General features: G+C 44.6%; 1 protein-coding gene across 4 annotated transcripts in view; it reads right to left on the reverse strand.

Annotated features, from left to right (window-relative positions):
• LOC148111566 (maestro heat-like repeat family member 5) overlaps positions 1-18,506 on the reverse strand; it is a 30,785-nt gene extending 12,279 nt beyond the window's left edge. Inside the window, exons 1-13 of one of the 4 annotated variants that reach the window (XM_087880742.1) lie at positions 18,394-18,506; positions 12,378-12,798; positions 11,523-11,659; positions 9,967-10,062; positions 8,807-8,923; positions 7,853-7,975; positions 7,171-7,320; positions 6,425-6,544; positions 5,785-5,864; positions 5,157-5,292; positions 4,703-4,798; positions 3,121-3,225; positions 2,458-2,593 (exon numbers count right to left, since the gene is read on the reverse strand). In XM_087880742.1, coding sequence (XP_087736868.1) covers positions 2,458-2,593; positions 3,121-3,225; positions 4,703-4,798; positions 5,157-5,292; positions 5,785-5,864; positions 6,425-6,544; positions 7,171-7,320; positions 7,853-7,975; positions 8,807-8,923; positions 9,967-10,062; positions 11,523-11,659; positions 12,378-12,759 — 1,678 coding nt within the window. In that variant the 5' untranslated portion in view covers positions 12,760-12,798; positions 18,394-18,506. Of the gene's footprint in view, positions 1-2,457; positions 2,594-3,120; positions 3,226-4,702; positions 4,799-5,156; positions 5,293-5,784; positions 5,865-6,424; positions 6,545-7,170; positions 7,321-7,852; positions 7,976-8,806; positions 8,924-9,966; positions 10,063-11,522; positions 11,660-12,377; positions 12,799-13,290; positions 13,479-18,393 lie in introns of those variants that run through there. The other 3 variants (XM_087880744.1, XM_087880741.1, XM_087880743.1) reach the window with 3 other exon arrangements.
• Between the last annotated feature and the right edge of the window lie 6,521 nt (positions 18,507-25,027).

The following is a 25,027-nucleotide window of genomic DNA, read 5'->3' on the forward strand; positions in this document are numbered from 1 at the left end:
TGCCATTCAGTAGTAAATATCCTGTCGGTGATGCAAGGAAGAAAGCAGTTGAGGAACTTCAGAAGAGTCAAGAAAAATCAAGTTCTGTATTTGATTACTGGATTCAATCTTCCAACAATGTTAATATTGCAAGTTTTGTGGTTAGTCAAAAGATTGCTAAGAGAGGAAAACCATATACAGACGGCGAATACATAAAAAGTTGTTTTATAAATGCATCCGAAGAGCTATTTCGGGATTTTAAGAACAAAGCCGATATTCTAAAAAAAATTAAAGAGTTACCATTGTCTGCTAAAACAGTGAAAGACAGAACAGTCAAAATGTCTTCGAATATAACCAACCAGCAAGTCGAAGATCTTAAATTGGTTTCAGCTTTATCAATAGCAGTTGACGAGTCTTGTGACATAAATGATACAGCTCAAGTTTCACTTTTTGTACGATTTATTTCATCTACAGGTCCTAAAGAAGAAATTTTAGGATTATTGCCACTCAAAGGTCAAACACGTGGAGAGGACATAGCAAAGCTGTAATTGAGTACATTGAAAAACATCATATTCCACTCGATAAAATTGTCTCAATTTCAACAGAAGGGGCGAAAAGTATGACCGGCGTAAGAAACGGGTTTGTTGCTATTTTGAAAGAAAAAATTAATCACGAGGTACTTACTTACCATTGCATCATTCATCAAGAAGCGCTTTGTGCTCAGACATTTCCAGAAGAAATTTGCAAAGTTATGGAATTGGTGATTAAGATTATCAACTCCATTATAACTAAACCTCTTAATCATCGCCAATTTAAAGGATTTTTAGTTGAAATGGAGAGCGAGTATGCCGATCTTCTGCTGCATAACAAGGTACGTTGGTTATCAAGAGGAAACGTTTTGAAACGTTTCGCTTCCTTATTAACAGAAATTAAAGCATTTCTCCTTGAGAAGGGGATTCGCTATCCAGAACTAACGAACGATCAGTGGATCCAAAAATTTTATTTCATGGCAGACATTACGTCTCATTTGAATCAGCTTAATCGTAAACTACAGGGGAAAGGAAACACCATTTTTTCGATGTTAGAAGAAGTTATTTCATTCGAAAACCAATGATCTCTTTTTGCTCAAGATTTTGAAAGAGAAACTTTGATTCACTTTCCAAGCCTGTTGAAACATCGCCAAGAAAATAATTCTGATATTGACATTTGCTATTTCAAAACAACACTTTTAAATATGAGGGAAGCTTTTCTCAACAGGTTTCAGGAATTCAGAAACAGCAAAGTGACGTTAGCCTTTGTTAAAAAGCCTCTTAATGCTACTGTAACAGAATTAAATTTTTCTCCCTTTAATATTGACATTGGCAACTTTGAAATGCAATTGCTGGATTTCAAAAACAAAGAATTGTGGAGCTCGAAATTTGAACGTCTTTGTGCTGATACAGAAATATTGGAGAAAAATAAATGTGAACTTAGTTCACAGCACAAGTGGTCTGCTTTGAAAGACCCGGAGAAGGAAGATATGATGATTTTTAACACCCGGAATAGTATTCCTGACTCATATCATCAACTGAAAAAAATAGCGTTTGCTGTTTTTTCCTTATTCGGGTCTACATAGTTATGCGAACAATCATTTTCAAGCATGAACCTTATCAAGAGTAAATTGAGAAGTTGTCTTATTGATGAGAACCTGGAATCGTGCCTAAAATTAAAAACAACATACAAACCTGACTTACTCAAACTTTCCAAGGAGATGCAAGGCCATTGTTCACATTAGTGTTTGTCAGTCATTGTCATGATTTAATTTTATGGATATTGTAAGGTCAATTGTAAGGAATTTAATTTTATCAATAAATAATATCGTTATTAAGTATGAGATCAAGTTTTATTCAACGTACCTATAGTTTAACTAAGACTTAAAACTTTAAGTAAAGTTTATTAAGTTAATTTTAGGGAACGTTGTGGAGTGAAAGAAGATGTAGTGTCGAGGAGATGGTTTGGACATATAAAGAGGATGAACGAAAGGAGATAGACGAAAGAAGGATACAGGACGAGTGTGGATGGGAGAGATGGAAGGGGTCGACCTCAGCGAACGTACCTCCATCAGATTGAGGACGTTCTTAGCAAAGGCCAGTTTAGGAGTACCCTAATTAAGTTAATAACAATGTACCTACCTATCTAGTTTAAGTTTAACCGATTTGGCTCTCCAAAGAAATTTCAATCGTTGTACTGTTGATATTTGGCTCTGTTGACTAATGAGTTTGCCGACCACTGGCCTAACGGATCCACTTAACGTGAGAAACTCAGTCTTCAAATGACCCCTGGCCCTGAGAGGTGCCAATACCAACGGCCAATTCCAGGCATCTCTGCCCAGGCAAACGACCGGGGTCTTGGTCACGCCACAAGCTGTGCCACCCAGTGCTCTCCTGGGCAGTGCGCATCCCTGGGCTCCTGGCAGCCCTTGGAGTCCAACTTTCTCACCCATTTTGCTCATGATGAGGTGGTGGAGGTGGTAGGCGGCCTCTGCGGACGTCTGGCCAACTTCTTTGCTGGTGTCGCCAACGTGCAGGCCCAGCAAAGCCACCAGCTGTCCCAGCAAAGAAAAGTCACCTGTGGGCTAATGAAAGGAAGCAAAAGGAGGGGAAAGATGAGAAGGGGGGCTCATGAAGGTTTCAGCCAACTGAAATCAGAGCATAGGAACCATAGCACCACAGAATCCTAGAATCCTACCTTTTAGAATTCTAGAATCACAGAATCTTAGAAACATAAAATCTTAGAATTTTAGAATTATCCAATATTTGAATCTTAGAAGACTAGAATCAGTCATAGATTCATAAAATCAGTGAATCCTAGAATCTTTGAATAATAGAATCTTAGAATCATAGAATCCTAGAATCTTTGAATTTCTAAATCATACAATCTCTGAATCTCTGAATCTCTGAATCTTAGAACCTTAGAATCCCAGAACCTCAATTGCTGGAAGGGACTGTGGAGGTTTTCTCCTCCAACCCCTTCATCAAGCGGGACTCCTTATATCCTCCTGGTCACATCCCAAAGATGCTTTTTCCAAAAGGCAGCAGGACTTTCTTCTTTTTCTTCCTTTCTTTGAAAACATCTCACTGCGCATCCCAAACGGTGACTTACGTCGAAATTGACGTTTTCAGAAACGAACTTCAGGAGGTGTCTGATGCTCTTGATGGCCCTCTCTCTCTCGTGTCTCTTGGGAGATTCAATCCAGGGATTAATGTGCTGCCAGGAAAAACAAAGGAGGAGGAGGAAAGGAAGAATTTGTGATTCACAGTTGGAAGAGCCACAGAAGTTGCCAGGACTGGGGAGAAAATCTAAGGAGCTCAACAAATTTGAGACATTGGTCAATTGAGGTCTATTTTAGACTGAAAACTAGAGTAGCAACTGAAGATTTCTGGAATACAACTAGTCTTACAACAGTTCATTTAGAGCCGTGGTGGCACAGTGGTTAGAACGCAGTATTGCAGGCTAATTCTGCCAACTGCCAGAAGTTCAGCAGTTCCATCCTGATCGGCTCCAGGTTGACTCAGCTTTCCGTTCTTACCAGGTCGGTCAAATGAGGACCCAGATAGGAGAAGAACCTGGGTCCTCATTTAGAGAGGGCTGTAAACCACGGTGAAGCGGTATGTAAGTCTAAGTGCTATTAGTATTTAGTCACTGTTCAAAGTTACAATGGCACTGAAAAAGGGACTTACGACCATTCTTCACACTTATGACCATTGCAGCATCCCTATGGTCACGTGATCAAAATTTGAACACTTGGCCAATGACTCATCTTTATGACGGTTGCAGCATCCCAGCTCGGTCCCTAAATGAATGGCTGTATGTCGAGGACTTCCTGTATAAGTAGTCCTTGACTTACGACCAGAATTTGGGGTGCTTACCAAGGTGGATGTTAGGCGACTTGTGACTGGCTTTATGACCTTTTTTTGCCAGGGTTGAACGAATCCCTGTGGTCCTTAAGTGAATAATGCAGTCATTAGCCGAATCTCGCTTTCCCCGTAGACTTTGGCTTGTCGGAAGCCAGTTGGGCAGTTCGCCAATGGTGTTCAGGTGACACCCCCCCCAGGATGCTGCAACCATCACAAATACAGGTAGTCCTTGACTTATGACCACAATGAGTCCAAAATTTCTGTTGCTAAAATGAATCCCATCGGCATCGACATAATCTGCATCGGTCAATTGCAGAAGGCAGCTTTACTCGGAACAGCTGCGAGGCTCTATGACAGGGGTGTCAATCTCGATTTCATGGAGGGCCGAATCAAGGTTGTGTTTGACCTCGAGGGGGGCGTGGCCGAGGTGGGAGTGGCCAGCTCAACGTCTCTCGTGTCAGGGGCACCTGTGGACTTCCCTGAGACCCTCCCTCACTCTTATTATCATCTCCTCCCTCCCTCCCTCCCTTCCTCCTTGCCGTGGGACAAGAGAGACACGAATATCGGAGAAATAGTGGAATAGAATCATTAGTGAAAAGATGCCAGAGGAGGGACAAAACAAATGTAAATGACAAAAATGAACATCATTTTTTAACTATTGAAATGAGTTAAATTGAATGGTTGAATTGTCCCATGGGACGAGTTGTCCACCCAACAGCCACATTTGCCTATCCCGGGTCCTTGGGAGGGGCTCGACAGCTGGACAGAATCGCCAAATCCAGCCTAAACATCTGGCTGACCAACCCCGAGAAAGAATCACTCTTTACCGTCAAGACATCCTGCAGGGAATCCAAATTGGGAGCCTCGGACAGCAAGGCGGTGAGCATGGTGTTGCAGGTGGTCACCATCTGGTCATAAAAATCCTAGAAGGAGAAAAAGAATATCTAAAGGAAGAAGTGGTGTAAAGGAAGAAAGAGGAAGAAATCCAGGGCTGGGGAACTTATGGCCCTTTTAGGACGACTGGTGGACTGCAACGCCCAACAATCCTGAGCCAGCCACGGACTTCTGGGAGTTGAAGTCCACCCTTCTGCAATCAACGGAGTGGCCCGTCTTGCAGGGCTGGTTTTTCTTCCAGAGTTGGAGGAAATGCTTTCTCGGCTGAACACGAGGAACAAAAGGACATTGGGCTCGATGGATGGATCCAGAGTTTTGGAGGAGATTTTGAATCATGCTTATTTCCAGGTGGATCTCAGATGGCTTGGCTCCATCTGGACTGCTCACCTGAGTTTGAGCTGGTTGTCCTGGGCCGTTCACGTTCAGTTTTGTCACCAGGTAAGCCGGCAAGGAAAACACCTTCTGGATGCTTTTTCTCACCACTTTAGACCTCATCTCGGAGTTCAAGGGGGGCTTCATACGGCTGATGAAAGACGAGAAAAGAGGAGGAGGGTGAGAAGATCATAGACTCATTAGGCTAAAAGGGACCTCGGAGGTCTTCTACTCCAACCCTTGCTTGATGGTCCTTAAACCATCCCAGTCATATGGTTGTCCCCTCTTTTCTTGAAAACCTCGAGGGATGGAGCACCCCCAACTTCTGGAGGCAAACTGTTCCACTGATGGATTGTTCTCGGTGTCAGGAAATTTCTCCTGGATCTCTCTTTGATAAGCTTCCATACATCGCTTCTCATCATGCTCTCAGCTACTTTGGAGGGGAAGTTGACCCCCTCCTCTCTCTGAGAGCCCCTCAAATATCAGAACTCCCCTCATCATCCTGGTTGCTCTTCCCTGCACTCTTTCTAGAGTCTCAACATCTTTTTTATATTGTGGTGACCAAAACAGGATGCAGGATTTCTCTCTCTCTCCCTCCCTCCTTCCTCTCTCTCTCTCTCTCTCTCTCTCGGCAGGTACATACCTCATGCAGGTGATGGTGATGATCGCTTGATGGAGATTTTCGATGGACAAGGGTCTCGCGGGCTCATCTTCAATGACTTCCTGAAAAGAGAAGGAAACCCATCTAAGAAAGAACCTGAGATATGGCCACCCTCCAGCTGGCCCTCTTCCCAGCCCTACGCTTTTTCTGGTTGACACAGGAAGTCCCCAGCTTACAACTGGTCACTTAGCCACCATTTAAAGTTTTGAGGGATCTCTTCAGGACTACTTATGACCCAGATGCCAAGTTCCGAGAGGCGCCCCTTCCTCAGCGATCCTGTGACCCCATTTCGGTCACTTGGCCACCAGCTTGCATTGATGGCAGTTTGCAGTGTCCCGTGACCATGATTTAAGTCAGGGGTGGGTAACTGTGGCCTCTTGATGACCTATATAAAATTGGGAAGCCAGATTCCCTTAACAGCCGTGCGATTAACTGAACGAAAATGATTCGGCTAACAACGGTGGCAAGACAGGTCGTACAATGGGCAGAATTCCCTTAACAAATGTCCCACTTAGCAACAAAACCTTTCAGGCTCCATTGATTGGCATTCAATTCGGTTCAAATTCACTTCCAAAAAGAAAGACGCCCAGGAGCACCTGCCTCCCCCCCTCTCCCCACTTACAACGATGTTTGTGACCAGTTCCTGTTTCTGGGGCAAATCGAGGTCTTGCCTCCTGCTGTTGGCAACAGCTTTGGTGATCATGATGATGGACCTCATGAAGGCTTTCTTCAGCCCTTCGTCCTGGAAAACCCCAGTGGGAATGAAAAGAAACCAGAAGGAAGAGGATGTATTTATTTACTGAAACCTTTACGTAGCCGATTGTCTTTGGTTGAACTCTGGGGGCCCCCAATCAAAACATCACTGGACACTCTGGGTTCTAGTCCCACTTTAGGATGAAAGGCAGCTGAGAGACTTTGCGCCAATCACCAGGAGATGGTGAGTTCTAGTTCCTCCTTAGGGAAAAAGGCCAACTGTCTTTGGGCCAATCACCAGGAGACTGTGAGTTCAAGTCCCGCCCTAGGCACGAGAGCCAGCTAGGTGAGTTGGGGCCAGTCTCAATCCAAAACACGTCACAGAGTTGTTGTGTGGAAAGGAAGAAAGAGTGTAATGCAGGAGCGCTGCCTTGAGGATAATAAATGCAACAAGACCATAGATTCTCCTCCTCCTCCTCCTCCTCCTCCTCCTCCTCCTCCTCCTCCTCCTCCTCCTCCTCCTCCTCCTCCTCCTCCTCCTCCTCCTCTCCCACAACATGCTAGTTGGGTCATGAAATGTCTTTAAGAAATCAAACAAGCTAAGGACTCCGGATTATAATTGTTCTTGTGATTAAACTCAGCATTAAGAGAAGTAGAGGGTGGAAACCTGCCTACCTTTTTCATGCTGGAATACTGATAGAGTATTTCTGAGACAATGTTGTCCAGGAAAGGCATCATGTCCTCTACTTGCGCTCCCAGGACTGCCTGGCCATAGCAGAGTATTAATGTGGTCCGAATCCATCTCTCGGAGAGAGTCTGTGAGTCCTGTCAGTCCAAAGACGAGGGGGTCAAACTCTTTCCCAAAGCACCAGAAGACAAGACAAGAAGCAATGGATGGAAACTGATGGAGCTTCTTAGTCATCCAGGTCACGGTTGCCCCAAAGGGGCTTTTTCAAAGGCAACTGGACTTTGTTTTTCCTTGAAGAGGTTTCGCTTCTCATCCCAGAAGCTTCTTCAGGTCTGACTTGGGTCAAAAGAGAAGAAGCTTTTTGGATGAGAAGCGAAATGTCTTCAGGAAAAAACCAAGCCCAAGCCTTTGGAAAAAGCACCTTTGGGTCTACTCGAGGTGTTTGTTGGGGCAGCTCCTAATCTTCTCTAGCCTTATAAAATAGTTCTCCGGGAGATGGAGATGGAGAATTTCAGCACCACCTACATCTACGAGATCTATGACCAATCTGAGGAGACCAGACAGCCTGGAGCCTAAGTCCTTCTAAGCACATTGGACTTTCCTTCCCAGAATCCCCCAGCCTCCTTCTGCACTGAGTTTCAGACCTTGCAACCCCATCCCTGGTCTTACCTCAATGGGGGCTTCTACTGCAAACGGTCCTTTTGTCTGCCTGAACTGGCCAGCCTCCTCCAGGGCCACCAGAATCTCAGGCAGGTGGCAAAAGGATGCCATTCGAATGGATTCCGAGATTCCCTAGGCAAAGCGATGTTTGTGAATTAGGACATTTATTGATTTATAGGTTCGATTTATATGCCGCCCTTCTCCGGAGACTCAGGGCGGCTTACAATGCGTTAAGCAATAGCCTTCATACTTTTGTATAGACCTGCTTAGTAGGGCTTCTCCCCCCCCAAGCGGTGTTCTTTTTAAATACAAAGTCAGCTTATTGCCCCCACAATCAGGGTCCTCATTTTACCTACCTCGGAAGGATGGAAGGTTGAGTCAACCTTGAGCCTGGTGAGATTCGAACTCACAGTAATTGCCGGCAGCTGGCAGCTAAGTGCTACTTAACAGCATTTTAGTCCGCTGCACCACCAAGGCTCTTATTTGCACCTAACCCTTTGTCTTTACCTTCCGCTTTCTCCTCCCCTTCTCCACCTCCTGCTCCTCCTCCTCTCTGCAAACCCCAGGCCCTTCTAGCACTGATGAAATTACCTAGCTGGGTAATGAAATGTCTGCAACAAAACAACCAAGCACAGAGAGCACCAAGGACCCCACAGTCCTCCTCCTCCTCCTCCTCTCTGTAACCCCCATTCTCTTCTAGCACTGATGATGTTACCTAGCTGGGTCATGAAACATCTACAGGAAAACAACCAAGTTAAGAGAGCACCAAGGACCCCACAATTCTCCTCCTCCTCCTCCTCCTCCCTTCACCTCTATTCTGCAAAACCTGTTCTCTTCTGGCACTGATGAGGTGACCTAGTTGGGTCACTAAACGTCTGCAAGAAAACATCCAAGCTCAGAGAGCCCCAAGGACCCCACAAAGATGGAGGTCTCAGCCCCCGCAGGCATCCCACTGCCACTCACCTCTCGGTCTGTTTCTTCCTGGAGTGAAAAACTTAGAAGGCTTTGGAGCTGTTCCGTCACCAGGTCCTTCTGTGTTGAGTTTCGCAGTTTAACGCCATAATATTTGTAGAGGCTAATCTGAAGGTGGGAAAAAGAGTCCGTGAGTCCTAGGGAGCTCCACCAAACGGCCAGGAAAAGGAAATATAGGAGAAATTAGGATCAGAAAAGGACTCCGTGTGGTCAAGCACACGGAAACTGGTCCTGGGTGACCTGATCGGGGAGATGGGCAGCATACGAATCTAATAAGTCAATAATTGCCATTTTGACTTTCTTCTTCTTCTTGAAAAGCTACTTTAACCCCCCTCCCCCATCCCCATAGGTGCCCTTTGCTGATTCTCTGTTTGGCCGTCCTGAGATCCTTTATGGTTTCTGTGGAGATCTGGCAGCTTCATCTTTTTACATGCATTAGCTCTCCGTGGTGGATTGGGACAACTTGCCATGGCCCTCTTGGCTTGGCCAACTAACCATGGCCAACTAGCCATGGCCTACTTGCCATGGCCAACTCACCAGGGAACAAGAGTTACACTAATAGCAGGGTTCCAATACCTCAAGGGTTGCCAAAAAGAGGAGGGGGTCAGCCTATTCTCCAAAGCACCCGAAGGCAAGACAAGAAACAATGGATGGAAACTTATCAAGGAGAGAACCAATCTAGAACCAAGGAGAAACTTCCAAACAGTGAGAACAATTAACCAGTGGAACAGTTTGCCTCCAGAAGTTGTGGGTGTTGCATCACTGGAAGCTTTTAAGAAGAGATTGGACAACCGTTTGCCTGAAATGGGAAAGGGTTTCCTCCTTCAGTAGGGGGTTGGACTAGAAGACCTCCAAGGCCCCCTTCCAAGTCTGTAGTTCTATTATTCATTGTCTGTCTAATATCGAGGAAATGGTGGAACAGAAGCGTCAAAGAAAGGAGGCCTCAAAGGAGGGACAAATGAAACATAAACGACAAATGTTAAAATGATTTTTAACATTATTGGAGAGAACGGAATGGTTGAATTAACCCGCGGTGAGTCTGCTGTGGCTCGTGGGCAGCCACGGTGAGTTGGCCATGGCAAGCTGTCCTCTTCTGATGTTGCATCTAAGATAACTGCGGCCCTAAAAGTGTAAAACCTCCGCATATTTACCTTGTCTTTAGACAAGACCTGGGACGTGCTTTGCTTCTGGTCGATGGGCGGCAATGCGCTTGTTTTCCTCCTGGGCAGTTTGTGGTCTGAAGGAATCTGCTTTGCCAACAACAACAAGAACAACAAAAAAGAAGTTGTGAGAAAGTGAAGGAGCAGAGGAAGGAACAGCTTTCTGTGTGTTTCCAAGGGGAGGATTGGTTTCCCTTCTGCGTCCGGATGCATATTATAAGTAATTTGACTTTTCTAGCTGGGACAGACACGAAGCACGTAACAAGGAACATCCGGATTGTATCAGCTGGAGCAGAGGCAGCTTTTGAGATGAACGGTTGGAAAATCTCTGCCACAAATTGTGAGAACTTGATTTATCACCATTTATTGTTGTGGCCCTCCAGCAGCCGAATCAGAGGAGGAGGAGGAGGAGGAGGAGGAGGAGGAGGAGGAGGAGGAGGAGGAGGAGGAGGACGAGGAGGAGGAGGAGGCGTGGGAGTCAGGGCCAGCATCAAGGCAACCTGAGAGCTCCGAGGGGGAAGAGGGAATGGGGCTGGCAGAGAGAGAGACAGAGGAGGAGCCTGGGCCATCCGTCAGCCCTCAGATGGTGAGTCAACAGACCGCAGGTCTGGAGGTGGATGAGGAAGAGGAGGAACATCTGGGTCCAGTGCCTGACGCGCGGATACACAGAAGGCAGAGGAGAGGAGAGCAGTGGAAATCTATGGGCCGGTCCTTGGGACAGACGAGCCACCACTGCTAGCGAAGCCCCTCCCTAGCTCTGGGGATAAAAGGCAGGGGGCGGAGATGAATAGATGGGGCAGACAACGATTCTTCTCCCTGCCGGATGGACTTGTTAGCCTGTGGTGGGAGAGAAACTTTTTGTCGGGGCTGCTGGCTCTCCTCATAAAGGAATCTTTGAGTTCACTTCAGAGGGTTTGTCGTGTTTGGGTCAGAACATTTATTTACTGACTGTTCGAAGTTATAAAGGATAGTTTACAACTGAAAAAAATGGACTGTTTCTCACACTCAGGACCATTTCGCATTTCCGTGGCATGCAGAGAGCTTCCGGTCCCTGTTGTTGCTGCCCAGCATTCAGTGCCAGACAGTGCAACAGGGCGGATGGTTGTCTTGTAGGTCTTAGATTTAAGATGGGTGGCCATTCGTCTGTCCAGTAACACACTGGTGAGTTCTCGCCAACGTATCCAGGCTGCATTCTCCTTTGCTCTCACCTCGCCATTGATGTCACCATTGACATTGGAGGTGGGATCCCAGATACCAAAAAATGTCCACCTTCTTTAGGTTTTCTCCATTGATTTGAAGCATTCCAGGGGTGGTGACAGTCCCTAAGTATCCTGTCTTGATGTTGAGGTGGAGTCCAAAATGGTTGAGGCAATCGTTCCATGGTCATTCCATGATCCTTCCAGCAAGGACCCCCTAGTTCAGCAAATTCTCCATAACTACATTTGTCTACTTTTGGGATAAATGATCTCCACCGAGGCAGCCCTGGCTTCTGGACCCTCTCCACGATGGACCTCAGGGCCCACCGCGACACAAACCCAGCTGCTTACCTGGAAAGGACGAAGATGGTCCAAGATGGTCTCTAATATTTCTCTCTCGTCCATGAGATCCAAGATTTCTTTGACGGGTCTGCCTTTTAATGGCTTCCTGCTCTCCCATAAATTTTTGAAAGACTCGTCAGAGAGTTCTGAGAAGAAGAGACAGACAGAGATTGATGGGCAATTCGACAGGACAAGCCTTCTCAAAGCAGAGAGAGACAAGGAGTGCGTAGTGGATCACCAGGCTGAGCCTGAGGGAGGGGTCAAACGTGTCATAAGTCTCGAGGCCCTGATCTTCCTGTCCTTAGACAACCATCTTATATATGGAATTGGAATTTTTTATTGCTTTGAAATTTCATGATGTTGTAATCTTATAATTTAGATCTAGCCTTTGAAAAAGGCTAAGAGGGAGGGGTCTTTCCTCACCTCTGAGGGTAAGATGTTCCCTAATACAGTGGCAGCAGTAGAGAAGACCCTCTTCCTAGGCCCCACAGTCGAAACTCTTTGACTGATGGAGTCTGCACCATAACGTCCCTACCTGATGAAGGACGATTGCAGGATTTGGATTTGGGTAGTTAGGAAAAGGAAGGAAGGGTGTACTAGTGACATGAGAGCAGTCTTCCAGTATTTGAGGGGCTGGCACACAGAGGAGGGGGTCAACTTATTTTCCAAAGCACTAGAAGGTAGGAAGAGAAACTTATTGCTTAATGCAATTGGTCTCTGGAGAAGGAAGACCTCTAAGGTCCCTTCTGGCTCTGTCCTGATGGATTGATTGATGGAGGGATGGATGGATTGATTGTGTGGGGTGGGCTGATGTGATAGGACAAGGCTGGTTCCATAGGTAGCCCAGCCCTGTAGCATCTATACCTGGATATGAGGGAAGGATGGTGTCTTGAGAGCTTTTTCTCCCCGGAGCCCTTTCCCTCTCGGGCCTCCTTGGCAAGGGAGGGGGCTCTTTGAGGCCAGGCTTCATTTCCCCCTGAGAAGCCCTCAGAGGGGTCCTGCGCACCAATTCTGGCAGCACCAGTGCTGGAGGCTGCACCTTCTTGCTCATGTCCACTGGAGCTGGGGAACCCTTTACAAGAAGGGGCAAGACCTGCGTGGTTCTTTGAGTGGCCGAAGAAGTGGACGGGTGGGAGCCAGAGAAGTGACTGTTCCACTGCCATGGGTCATTATTCGTAATTTGTGGATGGGACTCCTTGCTGTCCTCCTTCTTCAAGAAGGGCAACTTTTTTAGCATGTGGTCCATCCTCTCGTGAAGAGGGAGTTCTTGAACTGGATGGAGATCCTGTCAATAAAGGAGAAGTTTTGTAACTCCAGGTTGAAAGGAGGGGTCCTTGGTGCTCCTATCTATCTATCTATCTATCTATCTATCTATCTATCTATCTATCTATCTATCATCTATCTATCTATCTATCTATCTATCTATCATCTATCATCTATCATCTATCATCTATCATCTATCATCTATCATCTATCATCTATCTATCTATCTATCTATCTATCTATCTATCTATCTATCTAGTTGTCTATCTATCTATCTCTATTTATCACATGTTCTTCCTGGGTCAAGAAGCTCAGACTGCCCAAGGAGCTGCTGATCTACAGAGGAATTTGGGAGTCTCTCCTTTGTACCTCTACAACTGTCTGGTTTGGCACAGCAACCAAACTAAAAGTCCCCTAAAGAGAGAAGACGGCAAGGAAATTACAGGCAGCAGAGAGAAAGCAGAGTTGCTTAACTCGTTCTTTGCATGCAAAAAGAAACTATAGCCCAACCTACCAACAACGTAACTGTGAAAGACAGACTAGAAATAAAAGTTGAAAGGCTTCAGCGAGGTATTTGACAAAGTAGAACACTCCCCTCCGCTCTGCTCTGCTCTACTCTGCTCAACACAACTCAACTGAACTCAACTATCCTCTACTCTCCTCAACTCTCCACAGCTCCCCTCTCATCCCTTCTGCCTTTATATCTCTGCCCCAGGGGCTGTGACATCACCGCATTATGTTCTCATGGGGGACAGCTGGTGTCATGACCCAAGGGGCCTCTTACTCCCCAAGATAATAGGGATGGGATATGGAGGGTCCCCTGGATAACCCCCTTGATAACATTAGCGACATTATGGGGAGCAAAGCTAGGGGTCACTATGGAATGACCCACTGTGATGGTGTCCCTCAATGTGCTAGATCTCAAAAGAACCTAACCAAGATTAAGGCTGATCAACTTTGTTCTTTGATTGGCTAAGTCTGCCACTGAGCATAGGACTAAAACATTCCAAATTAGTAAGGGAGTAAGGCAAGGTTGCCCCCTATCCCCATTATTGTTTATTTTGGCCTTAGAAGTTCTTTTACGGAAAATTAGAATTAATGAGGAAATAAAAGGACTGAAGATCAGGAAGGAAATTTACAAGACGCAAGCATTTGCAGACGATGTAGCCTTAATCCTTGAAGACCCCATAGAATCAGGACCAAAAGTGCTAGAGGAATTAAGTAAATATGGAGAGGTGGCAGGCTTCACATTGAACAAAACCAAAACCAAAGTATTGATTAAGAATACAACTGAGAGCCAGAAAAACAAGTATTAGGACTACAGGTTGCCAAAAAAATTAAATACCTAGGAATTTGGATTACATCAAGATGTTCGACCTTAAAAGACGACAATTATACTCCCCTAATTAGGAAGATGAAACAAGACCTTGACAGATGGAAGAAAATAAGATGATCACTTTTGGGCAAGATAGCCACAATTAAGATGAATATTCTCCCCAGAATACTATTTTTATTCCAAAACATACCGGTAAATTTAGAGAAAAAGTTTTTTTTAGAATTAGACAAAATCATCAGAGAATTTATATGGGAGGGGAAAAAACCGAGGTTTTCTATTAAAATTTTAAGGGGCAAAAGAGATATAGGTGGATTTGGACTCCCCGATTGGGAAATATATTACAGGGCAGCTAAGCTAGTCTGGATAAGAGATTGGATCACCCTGGAAAATGAGAGGATTCTTACCCTAGAAGGCCACGATTTGCAAAAAGGGTGGCATGCCCACATTTGGGATGTAGAGAAGAAAAGGAAGACATATTTCCATAGACATAAAATTAGAGACTCATTGATACAAACATGGACCCCGATTAGGCAAAGATATTACAAAAAAATTCCAAGTTGGCTCTCAACGATGGAGGCCCTGATCCACCCCAATAGATGGGGGATGGAGAAAATGGGCAGATACAAAGATATCTTAGACGAAGGAGGGAATCTTAAATCAAATGATACTTTACGAGAGCAAGGAATAACTTTAGATTGGTGGACCTATTCACAAATAAAATCTAGATATCACAAAGACAAAGAACAATACGGTTTAGAACTTGGATCAAATGGATTGGATAAAGTCCTGATGGGAACAAATAAAAAGATTCTGGCCAAACTATACAACTATTTATTAGGTGATGACAAGTCCGAAGATATCACAAAGAATCAAATAAATGCATGGGAGAAAAATATAGGGCGTGATATAAATTTTGGGGAATGGGAGGAGGCATGGAATAGGAATCTTAAATTGACTACAGCGGCGACATACAAGGAAAACCATTATAAAATGCTACATAGATGGTATTTAGTCCCGGCCAGACTAGCAAAGATATACCCTAATATACATCCTAATTGTTGGAAATGTGGCCACGGTCAAGGCACCTTCTTTCACATGTGGTGGACATGCCCGGAAGCGAAAGGATATTGGAACAAGATCAGGAGATGGTTATATGAAATAATTGGCGAAGATATTGAATTAACACCAGAGATATTTCTCCTGGGAATAGTAAAGAAGCCATATGGAAAGGAAAAGATACATTTAATGATCCACATAATTACAGCCGCCAGATTGGCATACGCACAGTACTGGAAAGAGAAAACCCAACCACCAGAAGAGCTCACAATTAGGAAAATATTGGAGTGCGCAGAGATGACTAAATTAACTCATGAATTAAACGATGATGAGAAGTCAGTTTATTATATTGTGTGGGAAAGGTGGTACAAGTGGATGCATGATAAAATGAAAGAAAGACCTAAAGGTGTGTTAAATAACGGTAAAAAGTGATTTGAAATATCACCAAGTATTATTTATGTATATAGTTAAAACACTGCACATCTGATACTAACTGTAAATGTCAGTACACTTATGTTTTTTTTTCTTTTTTGTAAAAAATCTCAATAAAGTTTCTCAAAAAAACCACAAAAAACATTAGCGACATTATGGGGAGCAAAGCTAGGGGTCACTATGGAATGACCCACTGTGATGGTGTCCCTCAACGTGCTAGATCTCAAAAGAACCTAACCAAGATTAAGGCTGATCAGCTTTGTTCTTTGATTGGCTAAGTCTGCTACCGAGCTTGGTTTTTTAATTTTTCTTATTATGAGATATGAGATATAGGAGATATGATATACTGGTGTAGGGTTTCCTGCATGGGCAGGGGGTTGGATTAGGAGACCTCCAAGGTTCCTTCCAACTCTCTAATTCTATTCTATTCTATTCTATTCTATTCTATTCTATTCTATTCTATTCTATTCTATTCTATTCTATTCTATTCTATTCTATTCTTATGGAGTCCTTGGCTTACAACCGTTTTTTTAGTGCTGGTTCAAATTACAACAGCACTGAACAAAGTATTTTTCACACTTATGACCATTCTGGCATCTCCACGGTCATATGATCAGAATTTGGACCTTTGGCAAGTGACTCACATTTATGACAGTCGCCGTGTCCCAGGAGTCACGTGATCCCCTTTGGCAGCCTTCTGACAAGCAAAGCCAAGGGGGAAACCGGATTCACTTAACAACCATGTTACTAATTTAGGAATTGCAGTGATTCACTTAACAACTGGCAACAAAAATGTTGGGCTCAGTTGTGGTCGTAAATCGAGGACTACTTGTATATATGATTTTTTTGGGGGGGTCCAGTTTCTGCACTGCCCATCATCGCTGAAGTGTTGTAGTAGTTTTGGTAAAACTCTCCAACGATACAAAAGCTGCAGTTGAAAGCAAAGTTTTTTTTTAAAAAAAGCCAAACAGGTTTGTTTTTTTAAAAAAGGCAAAAGGGACAATTGCAGAGTTGAAAGGAGAGGAAGCTCCTTCGGCCCCCAACCCCCCCCCCATGGCTTGCAGGGCCCCCTTGGGCCCCCAGACAGCTGGCAGAGTTGAGTCTTCATGCTCTTGGGGAAGGTCAGGAGGTTGGGGGCCTGCCTCGTCTCTGGGGCTGGGCTACCTAGACGTACAGCCACAATTCAGCTCAAGAGGCTTGGCAACTGGCATGTACTTATGACAGTTGCAATGTCCCGAGGTCCCATGACCCCCTTTTCTGACTTTCTGACCAGCAAAGATGATGGGGATGTGAGGGATCTCACAAAGATCGATGGTTCGTTGAGGCCACTTCCAAGAAAAGGCAGCACACAAGGATGCAATCACGTTGAATCTTTATTTAGAAGTAAAGTAGAGTAAAAGGAGGCATCCATGCCTGGATTGAGCCCCTGGTTCAGTCCTGTAGGAAGTTAGAACAAGAGCCAAAGAGCAGCCCCTGTGCAGGGATTCTTAGAGGGGCCCCTGGCCTCTCCCTTACCAAAGTGTGAGGGGGCCGGAGGGCCATTAACTCTCCCCAATGGGGCTGCAGGGGCCGGAGCCCTTTGGCCCACCAGTGGGATCAAAGGTGCCTCTTTGCTCCCATCTGGTGGCCTTTTAAGAAACTGCCATGGCTGGCACAAAACACCTAACAATTCCCCTTCTTGCCAGCCAATGACAGGTGCCAGTGAGTATGAGTGAGGGGGTGAGCAGGCGTCATAGACATGCAGATGCATCGTTTACAGGAGCAAACACAAACGCTTACACAGAAGGTTGTGTCGGTCAATGGGCACAGGTTTTGTGAACAGATCAGCTAACTGGTCGGTTGTATTACAATGTTTGATGTGTACAAACCCCATTCTGGCAAGCTACCTGACATTCTTGTAGCGGATGTCTATGTGGCGTGACCTAGAGCCCACCGTGTACGCCCCCGAGATTCCAATTGCGGCCGTGTTATCTTCTTGAATTTGGATGGGCAGAGTAGGAGGTGCCCAGATGCTCGTTACCAGAGCATTGAACCAAATCAAGTCGTTTGTTGTGCCCGATAGGCTGGCATATTCTGCCTCGGCCGTGGAGCAAGAATCAAATTTTTGCTGCCTAACATGCCAATGGATAGGACAGCCATTTAGCAGTATGAGGAAACCAGAGGTGCTCCGTCTACTCTTGGTGTCACCAGCCCAGTCTGCGTCCGAGTAAGCGGAGAGCTGGGCCGGCTTCCCCTTCTCTGGTTCCAGCATAAAGAGGGCATCGGCCGTGCCCCTGAGGTACCTAAGTACCCTCTTGACAGCATTCCAGTGGAATTCCTTTGGGTTTTCCACATGCCTGGACAATAGATTTACAGCTAAAGCGATGTCAGGCCTGCTCCAATTGCTAATGTATAGCAAGGAGCCAATCACAGATCTATAAAATTTATTATCTGTGAACTCAGGGCTGTCCTTGTCATTATGGCCATAGTAGTCACTTTGCATGGGGCTATGCGTTGAGTTAGACTCCGCCATTTTGCATTTGGCCAACAACTCCTCAATCTTTTTTTGGGGGGGGGGATAATGCAAATCCCTTTTTAGTGGCCAAGATATGTACACCCAGGTACCTGTCAACCCGCCCCAACGACTTCAGGGTAAACTTTTCCCCCAGAGCCTTGGCAAATTCGTCACACCTTTCCCTTCTGGCTCTGTCCTGATGGATGGATTGATGGATGGATGGATTGATTGTGTGGGGTGGGCTGATGTGATAGGACAAGGCTGGTTCCATAGGTAGCCCAGCCCTGTAGCATCTATACCTGGATATGAAGACAGGACGGCGTCTGGTGAGCGTTTTCTCCCCGGAGCCCTTTCCCTCTCGGGCCTCCTTGGCAAGGGAGGGGGCTCTTTCAGGCCAGGCTCCATCCCCCCCTGAGAAGCCTTCAGAGGGGTCCTGGCAGATGTCCTGCGCACCAAATCAGTATTGTTTCATTCACTGCAACAAAAAATTACATCAACAGAAAATTATAGCAGAGATTGATATTTTTATTTACATGCTCTGGATTTGCATTATTATTACAGCTTGGTCTGACATTGGGTTTTTAGTCCTATTAATTGAGGCTGTACTGTATCCCCACCCCCACCTCCAAATAAGAGACATTGTTTATAAAATGACAAAAAATGAACCCATGTTTTATAAAGGCAAAGAAATAATTACGCTAAAGCAAGTACCTAAGAGAATAAGAGAACTAAGAAAAGAATATTGGTTCCTAGCCACATTATTAAATAAACGGCATATACCATTTAGATGGATAATACCGGAAGGAATGGTGGTGTCGTGGCAAGGGAAAAAAATAAAAGTGGATTCACAGCACAGAGCACAGAACCTGCATGACCAAATGATGGGCATAGAAGGAGCAAATAGTAACAGGGAGGAACCGGAACGGAGGACTAAAAGGACACAAAAACAGGAAGAGCGAGAAAAACTACTAGAGGAAGGAGATAAAGAGGAAGAAGGGGAACCTCAAGAGGAAGAAGGAGTGAAAAGAAGAGCTAAGAGAAAGGACAGGAAGTAATAGGAAATATCGCATAGTAGAACCACAAAGGAATGGAACAAAATTTTAAAATCTTATCATTAAATGTAAATGCTCTCAATTCTCTGGCTAAACGACATCAAATTTTTAGAAAAGTGATAAAACAAAAAATGGATATTGTGTGCCTTCAAGAGGTACACATAAGAAAACAAGATGAAAAATACTTATTACGTAAAAAATTAGGGGAATCATTTGTAACACTAGCGGAAGAAAAGAAAAGAGGAATAGTGGTGTACATTAAAGAAGGAATAGAGTGTAAATTGAGATATGCAGATTCAGTAGGAAGAATATTGATGATAGAAGTAAAATTTAAATATAAAAGTATGTTATTGGTGGTTATCTATGCGCCGAACAGTGGACAATTAGAATTTTACAAAAAAAAGTACATCAAAAGATAATAGAAGAAAAAATAGGGAATATATGTTTGATCGGCGATTTCAACGCAATTGTAGATGTAAAAAGGATTATAGCAGTGATCAGAGTAATAAAAAAAAGAAAAATGTACTGCCTAGAACTTTTATGGATTTAGTACAAGAAGTGAATTTAATAGATGGTTGCAGATTTTATAATTCCGAGGTAAAGAAATTCACATATTATTCTAACCCCCATAAGTCCTGGTCCAGAATAGACATGGTTTGGGTAACCAAGATACTTATGCAAGAAATAGAAACAAATGTAAAATTTATGCAAGCACAAAATTTAAGAGAAAATTTTTATATAATGTTTTACAGATGGCATTTAGATCCTAAAAAGTTGGCTTGTATGTATCCGAATTTGCAATCTAAGTGTTGGAGATGTGATTGTGATTATCATATATGGTGGACTTGTAAAAAAGTTAAAGCATTTTGGATTAAAATATGGTGGATTATCCAAAATATTCTTAAAAAGAAGATAAAGTTTACCCCACAATTGTTTTTCTTGGGTATAATTGTACGGTTATAGAGACTAAATGGATTTTAAATTTAATAACTGCAGCTAGACTTTTGGTGGCGCAATACTGGAAGAAGGAAGAATTGCCTACTATTGAAGAGTGGACATTAAAAGTGGCAAATTTGGCAGAAATGGCGAAAATTTCAGCATATTTGAAAGATCACTCACAAGAAAAATATATATTGGAATGGAGAAGATGGATTGATTATATTCAAAACAAATATCGGACTAAAAAGTATCAAATAGCTTATGAATGAATGGAAAAGTTAAGAGTATGTTTATTTAGTTAAGTAAAAGGTGAGTTAAAGTGTCGAGGGGGGGATAGGAATCTGTAGTTAGTTAGCTTAGCTTAGCATATGACTGTTAATTGTTTTACCTTCATTTTGTTCTGGGAAGTCCGGGGGGGGGTAGAGGGGGGAGGGAAAGGAGCGGGGGAGGGGAAATATTTGGAAAAAAAATTCTTGTTTGTAAAACTTTTCAATAAAAGAAAGCAATTAAAACCCATCCACACCATTCATGGCCAGATCTCGCCAAATCGCAACAAAAATGTGGTGGAAGAGTCCTTTGACGTGAGTGTTTCTAGTAGGTATCCCAATCATGTCAGGAAGTTCCTGGCCTCCTTCCTTTGCCCAGGATGATGTTGTTAGGCTTGCCAAAAGTAGGTCGTTAGGAAAGAAAGACCCTCCACTCCGTTTTATTTATTTATTTATTTATTTTATTAAATTTCTATACCGCCCTTCTCCCGAAGGACTCAGGGCGGTGAACAGCCAGAAGATAAAATACAGAGATACAAAATTTAAAATAGATTAAAAACGAATTAAATAATTTGGCTGAATTTTAAAATACCCCATAATTAAACAGATTAAAATTTGTATTTAAAATTTAAATTTAAAAGAGGAGAAGATTTAGGCCAGGCCAGCTTGATGAAATAAAAACGTTTTAAGCGCATGACGGAAGGTGCGCAGATCCGGGATCCTCCCGGACACTTGGTTGAAGTGTCACTTGATTGAAGTGATAGGTTTTTAAAAGAGGAATTAGTGGTTGCAGCAAAAGCCGGCTAGAACTAAAGCTCCTGGTCAAAAATTTGCAAATTTCTCCCCTTCTCACCATCCCATCCACCGACCCCGACCGGTCCGTCTTCAACCAATGGTGTGCCGAGGAGGTGTTTGGGGAACCGCTCAGATGTTTGGTGCCTCTTGGTGGAGTTTGCATTCTTTTCTCAGGCTTTGTGGACTTGAAGACTGGAACAGGCTGGTTCTCACACCTGTGGTTTCTTTGAAGCCTGTTACACGCCCTCCCTGTAGGCCAACTCTACCCTGTCCATGACAATTGCCTCCATCCTCTCCCCTAACAATTGGTGGCAGGACGCCAGTGAAGTGCCAAGTTGAAGATTGCAGTTCTGACATTCTGCCCCCTTTTTCAGAGATGTTAGTCCTGCAAAAACGCTTAAAACGTTTTTCTTTCATCAAGCTGGCCTGGCCTAAATCTTCTCCCCTTTTAAATATAAATTTTAAATACAAATTTTAATCTGTTTAAATTATGGGGTATTTTAAATTCAGCCAAATTATTTAATTCGTTTTTAATCTATTTTAAATTTTTGCATCTCTGTGTTTTATCTTCCGGCTGTTCACCGCTCTGAGTCCTTCGGGAGAAGGGCGGTATAGAAATTTAATAAAATAAATAAATAAGGAAACACAAATGGGAGGGGAGATAAAGACAAATACGAATGGAGAGTTAACTGATGTTCAATGAGGTTTCAGGGCTTTGAAGACTGGCATAGGCTGGTTCTGTTATGTATAAATGCCCACCATTCACCATCCCAGGTATGATAAGGGTTAACTCTACATCCACCTAGATCCTCCCCTGACCCCTCCTTACCTTAGCTCCGCCTCCCAGGTACTTAAGACATGGTCCAGGCGTCCAGGGGCCATTTCGAGCTAAATACCTGTAATAGAAACATTGATCAATAAAGAGAATTGGTTCACTGCATCCTGTGTTTGGATTCATTGGGTAAGATCCTAGAAATCAGTCTCAGGTTGGTAGCAGAGGACGGTTTACCCGCAACTCACAGAGATGGCAGAATCAAGAACCCAGACAGAGGCAGAGAAAAGAATGGCCACCAGAGCCTACATCAAACAGATGAAAGAACTGCAGGCTCTCGAAGGTGCCACAGCAAGGACCACCACAACTGAAGGTGATGGAGACTACAACCCGAGTCCACAACTCAGGGACGAAGGGCCAAGAGAAGAAACCTACTACTGCGAAAGGGCAGAGCCACCAAGCAACGAAGAATTCCGATCCACCATCCTGGGGATGATGGAAGCGACTGCCAGCAAAGAGGAGCTCATCGCGAAACTCCAAAGCCTACTCGAAAGCAATGGAGCAGCGATGAGCACCCAGCAACAGAGAGAAGAAATCCTCAGCCCGGCAAGAGGAAGGTATCCCCAAGCTGAAGCTCCGGACGTAGAGGATTTCATTTCCGCGCCATGCTCTCGGTGGCCATCTTGGAATGGCCAACAGCCAATGGGAAGCTGAGATTCAAATCGAATGGCGGGAAACAGCGAGAACCCCAACTTCGCTGGGGAAGACCCCCAAAACAGCACCCAAGCAAGATCACAAGCCTGCGGGGGCTCACCCATCGAGCCCGAAGCAGACGAAACGATCGAAAACCTGGCTGCAGCACTCGGCTCAGCACTCAAGTCCCCAGGAGCCAGGAAGAAACAAACCGACGCTCAGCACCCCCAAAAGAGCAGCAGGGTAGCCACCGGAACTCTTGCAGCACGCCAGCAGACACCACGTGGGACAACGCACCCCAAAAACTACACCCAAGACCCAGCCGCCTGCAGGACTGAATACCTGCAGGATTCGCACTCGCCACCCGCCGCACCAACTTCCCTAGGCCGCGGAATGAGGAGAAGAAACAATGACTCACCAACCACGCGGCCTCCACCAGGCTTCCTGGCCCATCCGGAGGTCCTCCAACGTCGCCCAGGATCCACTGCCTGTCAGCCTCAGTTTTGCCTGCTTCAGCTGCCATAAGAAACCGCACTACCAATTACAGACTTGCTAAAAAGGAAAGGGGAAGTAGAGCCCAAACCCTCGAAACCACTAGAATGGACTATGGACTGTCAAGCCGCTTTTGAAAAATTGAAACAGCTGTTTGCGGCTGAACCAGTGCTCAAACACCCCGACATGGAACAACCTTTTGTAGTACAAGCTGACGCCAGTGACGTAGCTGTAGGAGCAATACTCTTGCAAAAGAATGAGAACGGGATATTACAACCCTGTGCTTACACGTCCCGTAAACTATCAGAAACGGAAAGGAGATGGGCCATATGGGAGAAAGAGGCGTTTGCAGTTAGATGGGCGCTGTTAACATGGAGACAATTTTTAGAAGGGGCGAAACACCCTTTCGAAGTGTGGACTGATCACAAGAATTTAGAGGCATTAAAAACACCACACAAACTATCACCAAAACAGGCTCGTTGGGCCCAACATTTCAATCGTTTCAATTTCACCCTACGTTATCTTCCTGGTGGAAAGAACTTCATGGCGGACGCACTTTCCAGATTGCCGCAGTATAACAGCATCAAGAAGGAGGTGGTTCAACCTATGATCCCCTCGACACAATTGGCAACACCTGTCACTACCAGAGCGCAGGGAAAACCCGAACCAGAACTCTCGGGGGATTTACTCGAAAAATTGCGAGAAGCGCTAAAAACTGACGAGTGGTTTAAGAACCACTCGAATGAATGCACACTTTGTGACGGACTAGCTTGGGTTGGATCGAAATTGTATGTTCCGACCACATTAAGAACAACCGTATTGAAATATGCTCATGATGCCAAGGCCGTGGGACACTTTGCGTTTGTCAAGACTCTACATCTTGTTAAGAGACAATTTTGGTGGCCTGCACTTAAAAAGGACATAGAGGCATATGTGGCTAGCTGTCCAGTATGTGCCTCGGCTAAAAGACCTCCAGGAAAAACCCCTGGATTACTGCAAGGTGTGGCCAGACCGAATGCCCCATGGAAGGAAATATCTATGGATTTTATTGTGGACTTACCAGAGAGTGAAGGCTGCACTGTCATTTGGGTAGTAACTGATTTGTTTTCCAAACAAGTACATTTCATCCATTGCTCAAAGATCCCTTCAGCAAAAACCCTTGCAAAACTGTTTATTCGGCAGATTTACCGGCTACATGGATCTCCAAGGGGTGTGCAATTTACTTCCAGTTTCTGGACAGAGTTTTTGAAGTTGATAGGCTCCGCCCAGGGGCTGAGTTCCAGTCACCACCCTCAGACAAATGGGGCCTATGAAAGAACCAATGGGGTTCTAGAACAATACCTGAGGTGTTACGTAAATTACCAGCAAGACAATTGGGTAGACTTGTTGCCATTTGCAGAGGTGGCATATAATAATTCCGTACACAGTAGCACCGGATTCACTCCTTTTAAGGTCGCTTCGGGCCAGGATTTCGTACCCATTCCCGAGCTACCACAAGATGATCCCCAGAATCCCTCTTTGATGGATTGGATTGAACAATTAAAGAGCACATGGGCAGTGACTCGGAAGGCATTAGATGAGGCACACCGGGCCCATAAGGCGCAAGCCGATAAGAAAAGGTCCCCAGCTCACATTTATAAAGTGGGTGATAAAGTTTATTTATCTACTAAATATTTACAGACTACCCAGAAGTCGAAAAAACTGGCCCTAAGTATGTAGGACCATTTCGTGTGATTAGACTGATTAATCCAGTAACAGTTGAATTGGAATTGCCAAAAACGTTGAGACGTATACATCCTGTATTTCATGTTAGTTTATTAAAACCTGAACACTCGTCTCCCCTGAGGGCTGATCAAAGCACCCCTCCAATTCCCATTCTCATAGAGGGGGAGCAACATTTTGAAGTTAAGGAAATCTTGGACTC

The sequence above is a fragment of the Pantherophis guttatus genome, chromosome 18 (genome assembly GCF_059756535.1).
Source record: "Pantherophis guttatus breed Tessera chromosome 18, ASM5975653v1, whole genome shotgun sequence".
NCBI classification, from domain to species: Eukaryota; Metazoa; Chordata; class Lepidosauria; order Squamata; family Colubridae; genus Pantherophis; species Pantherophis guttatus.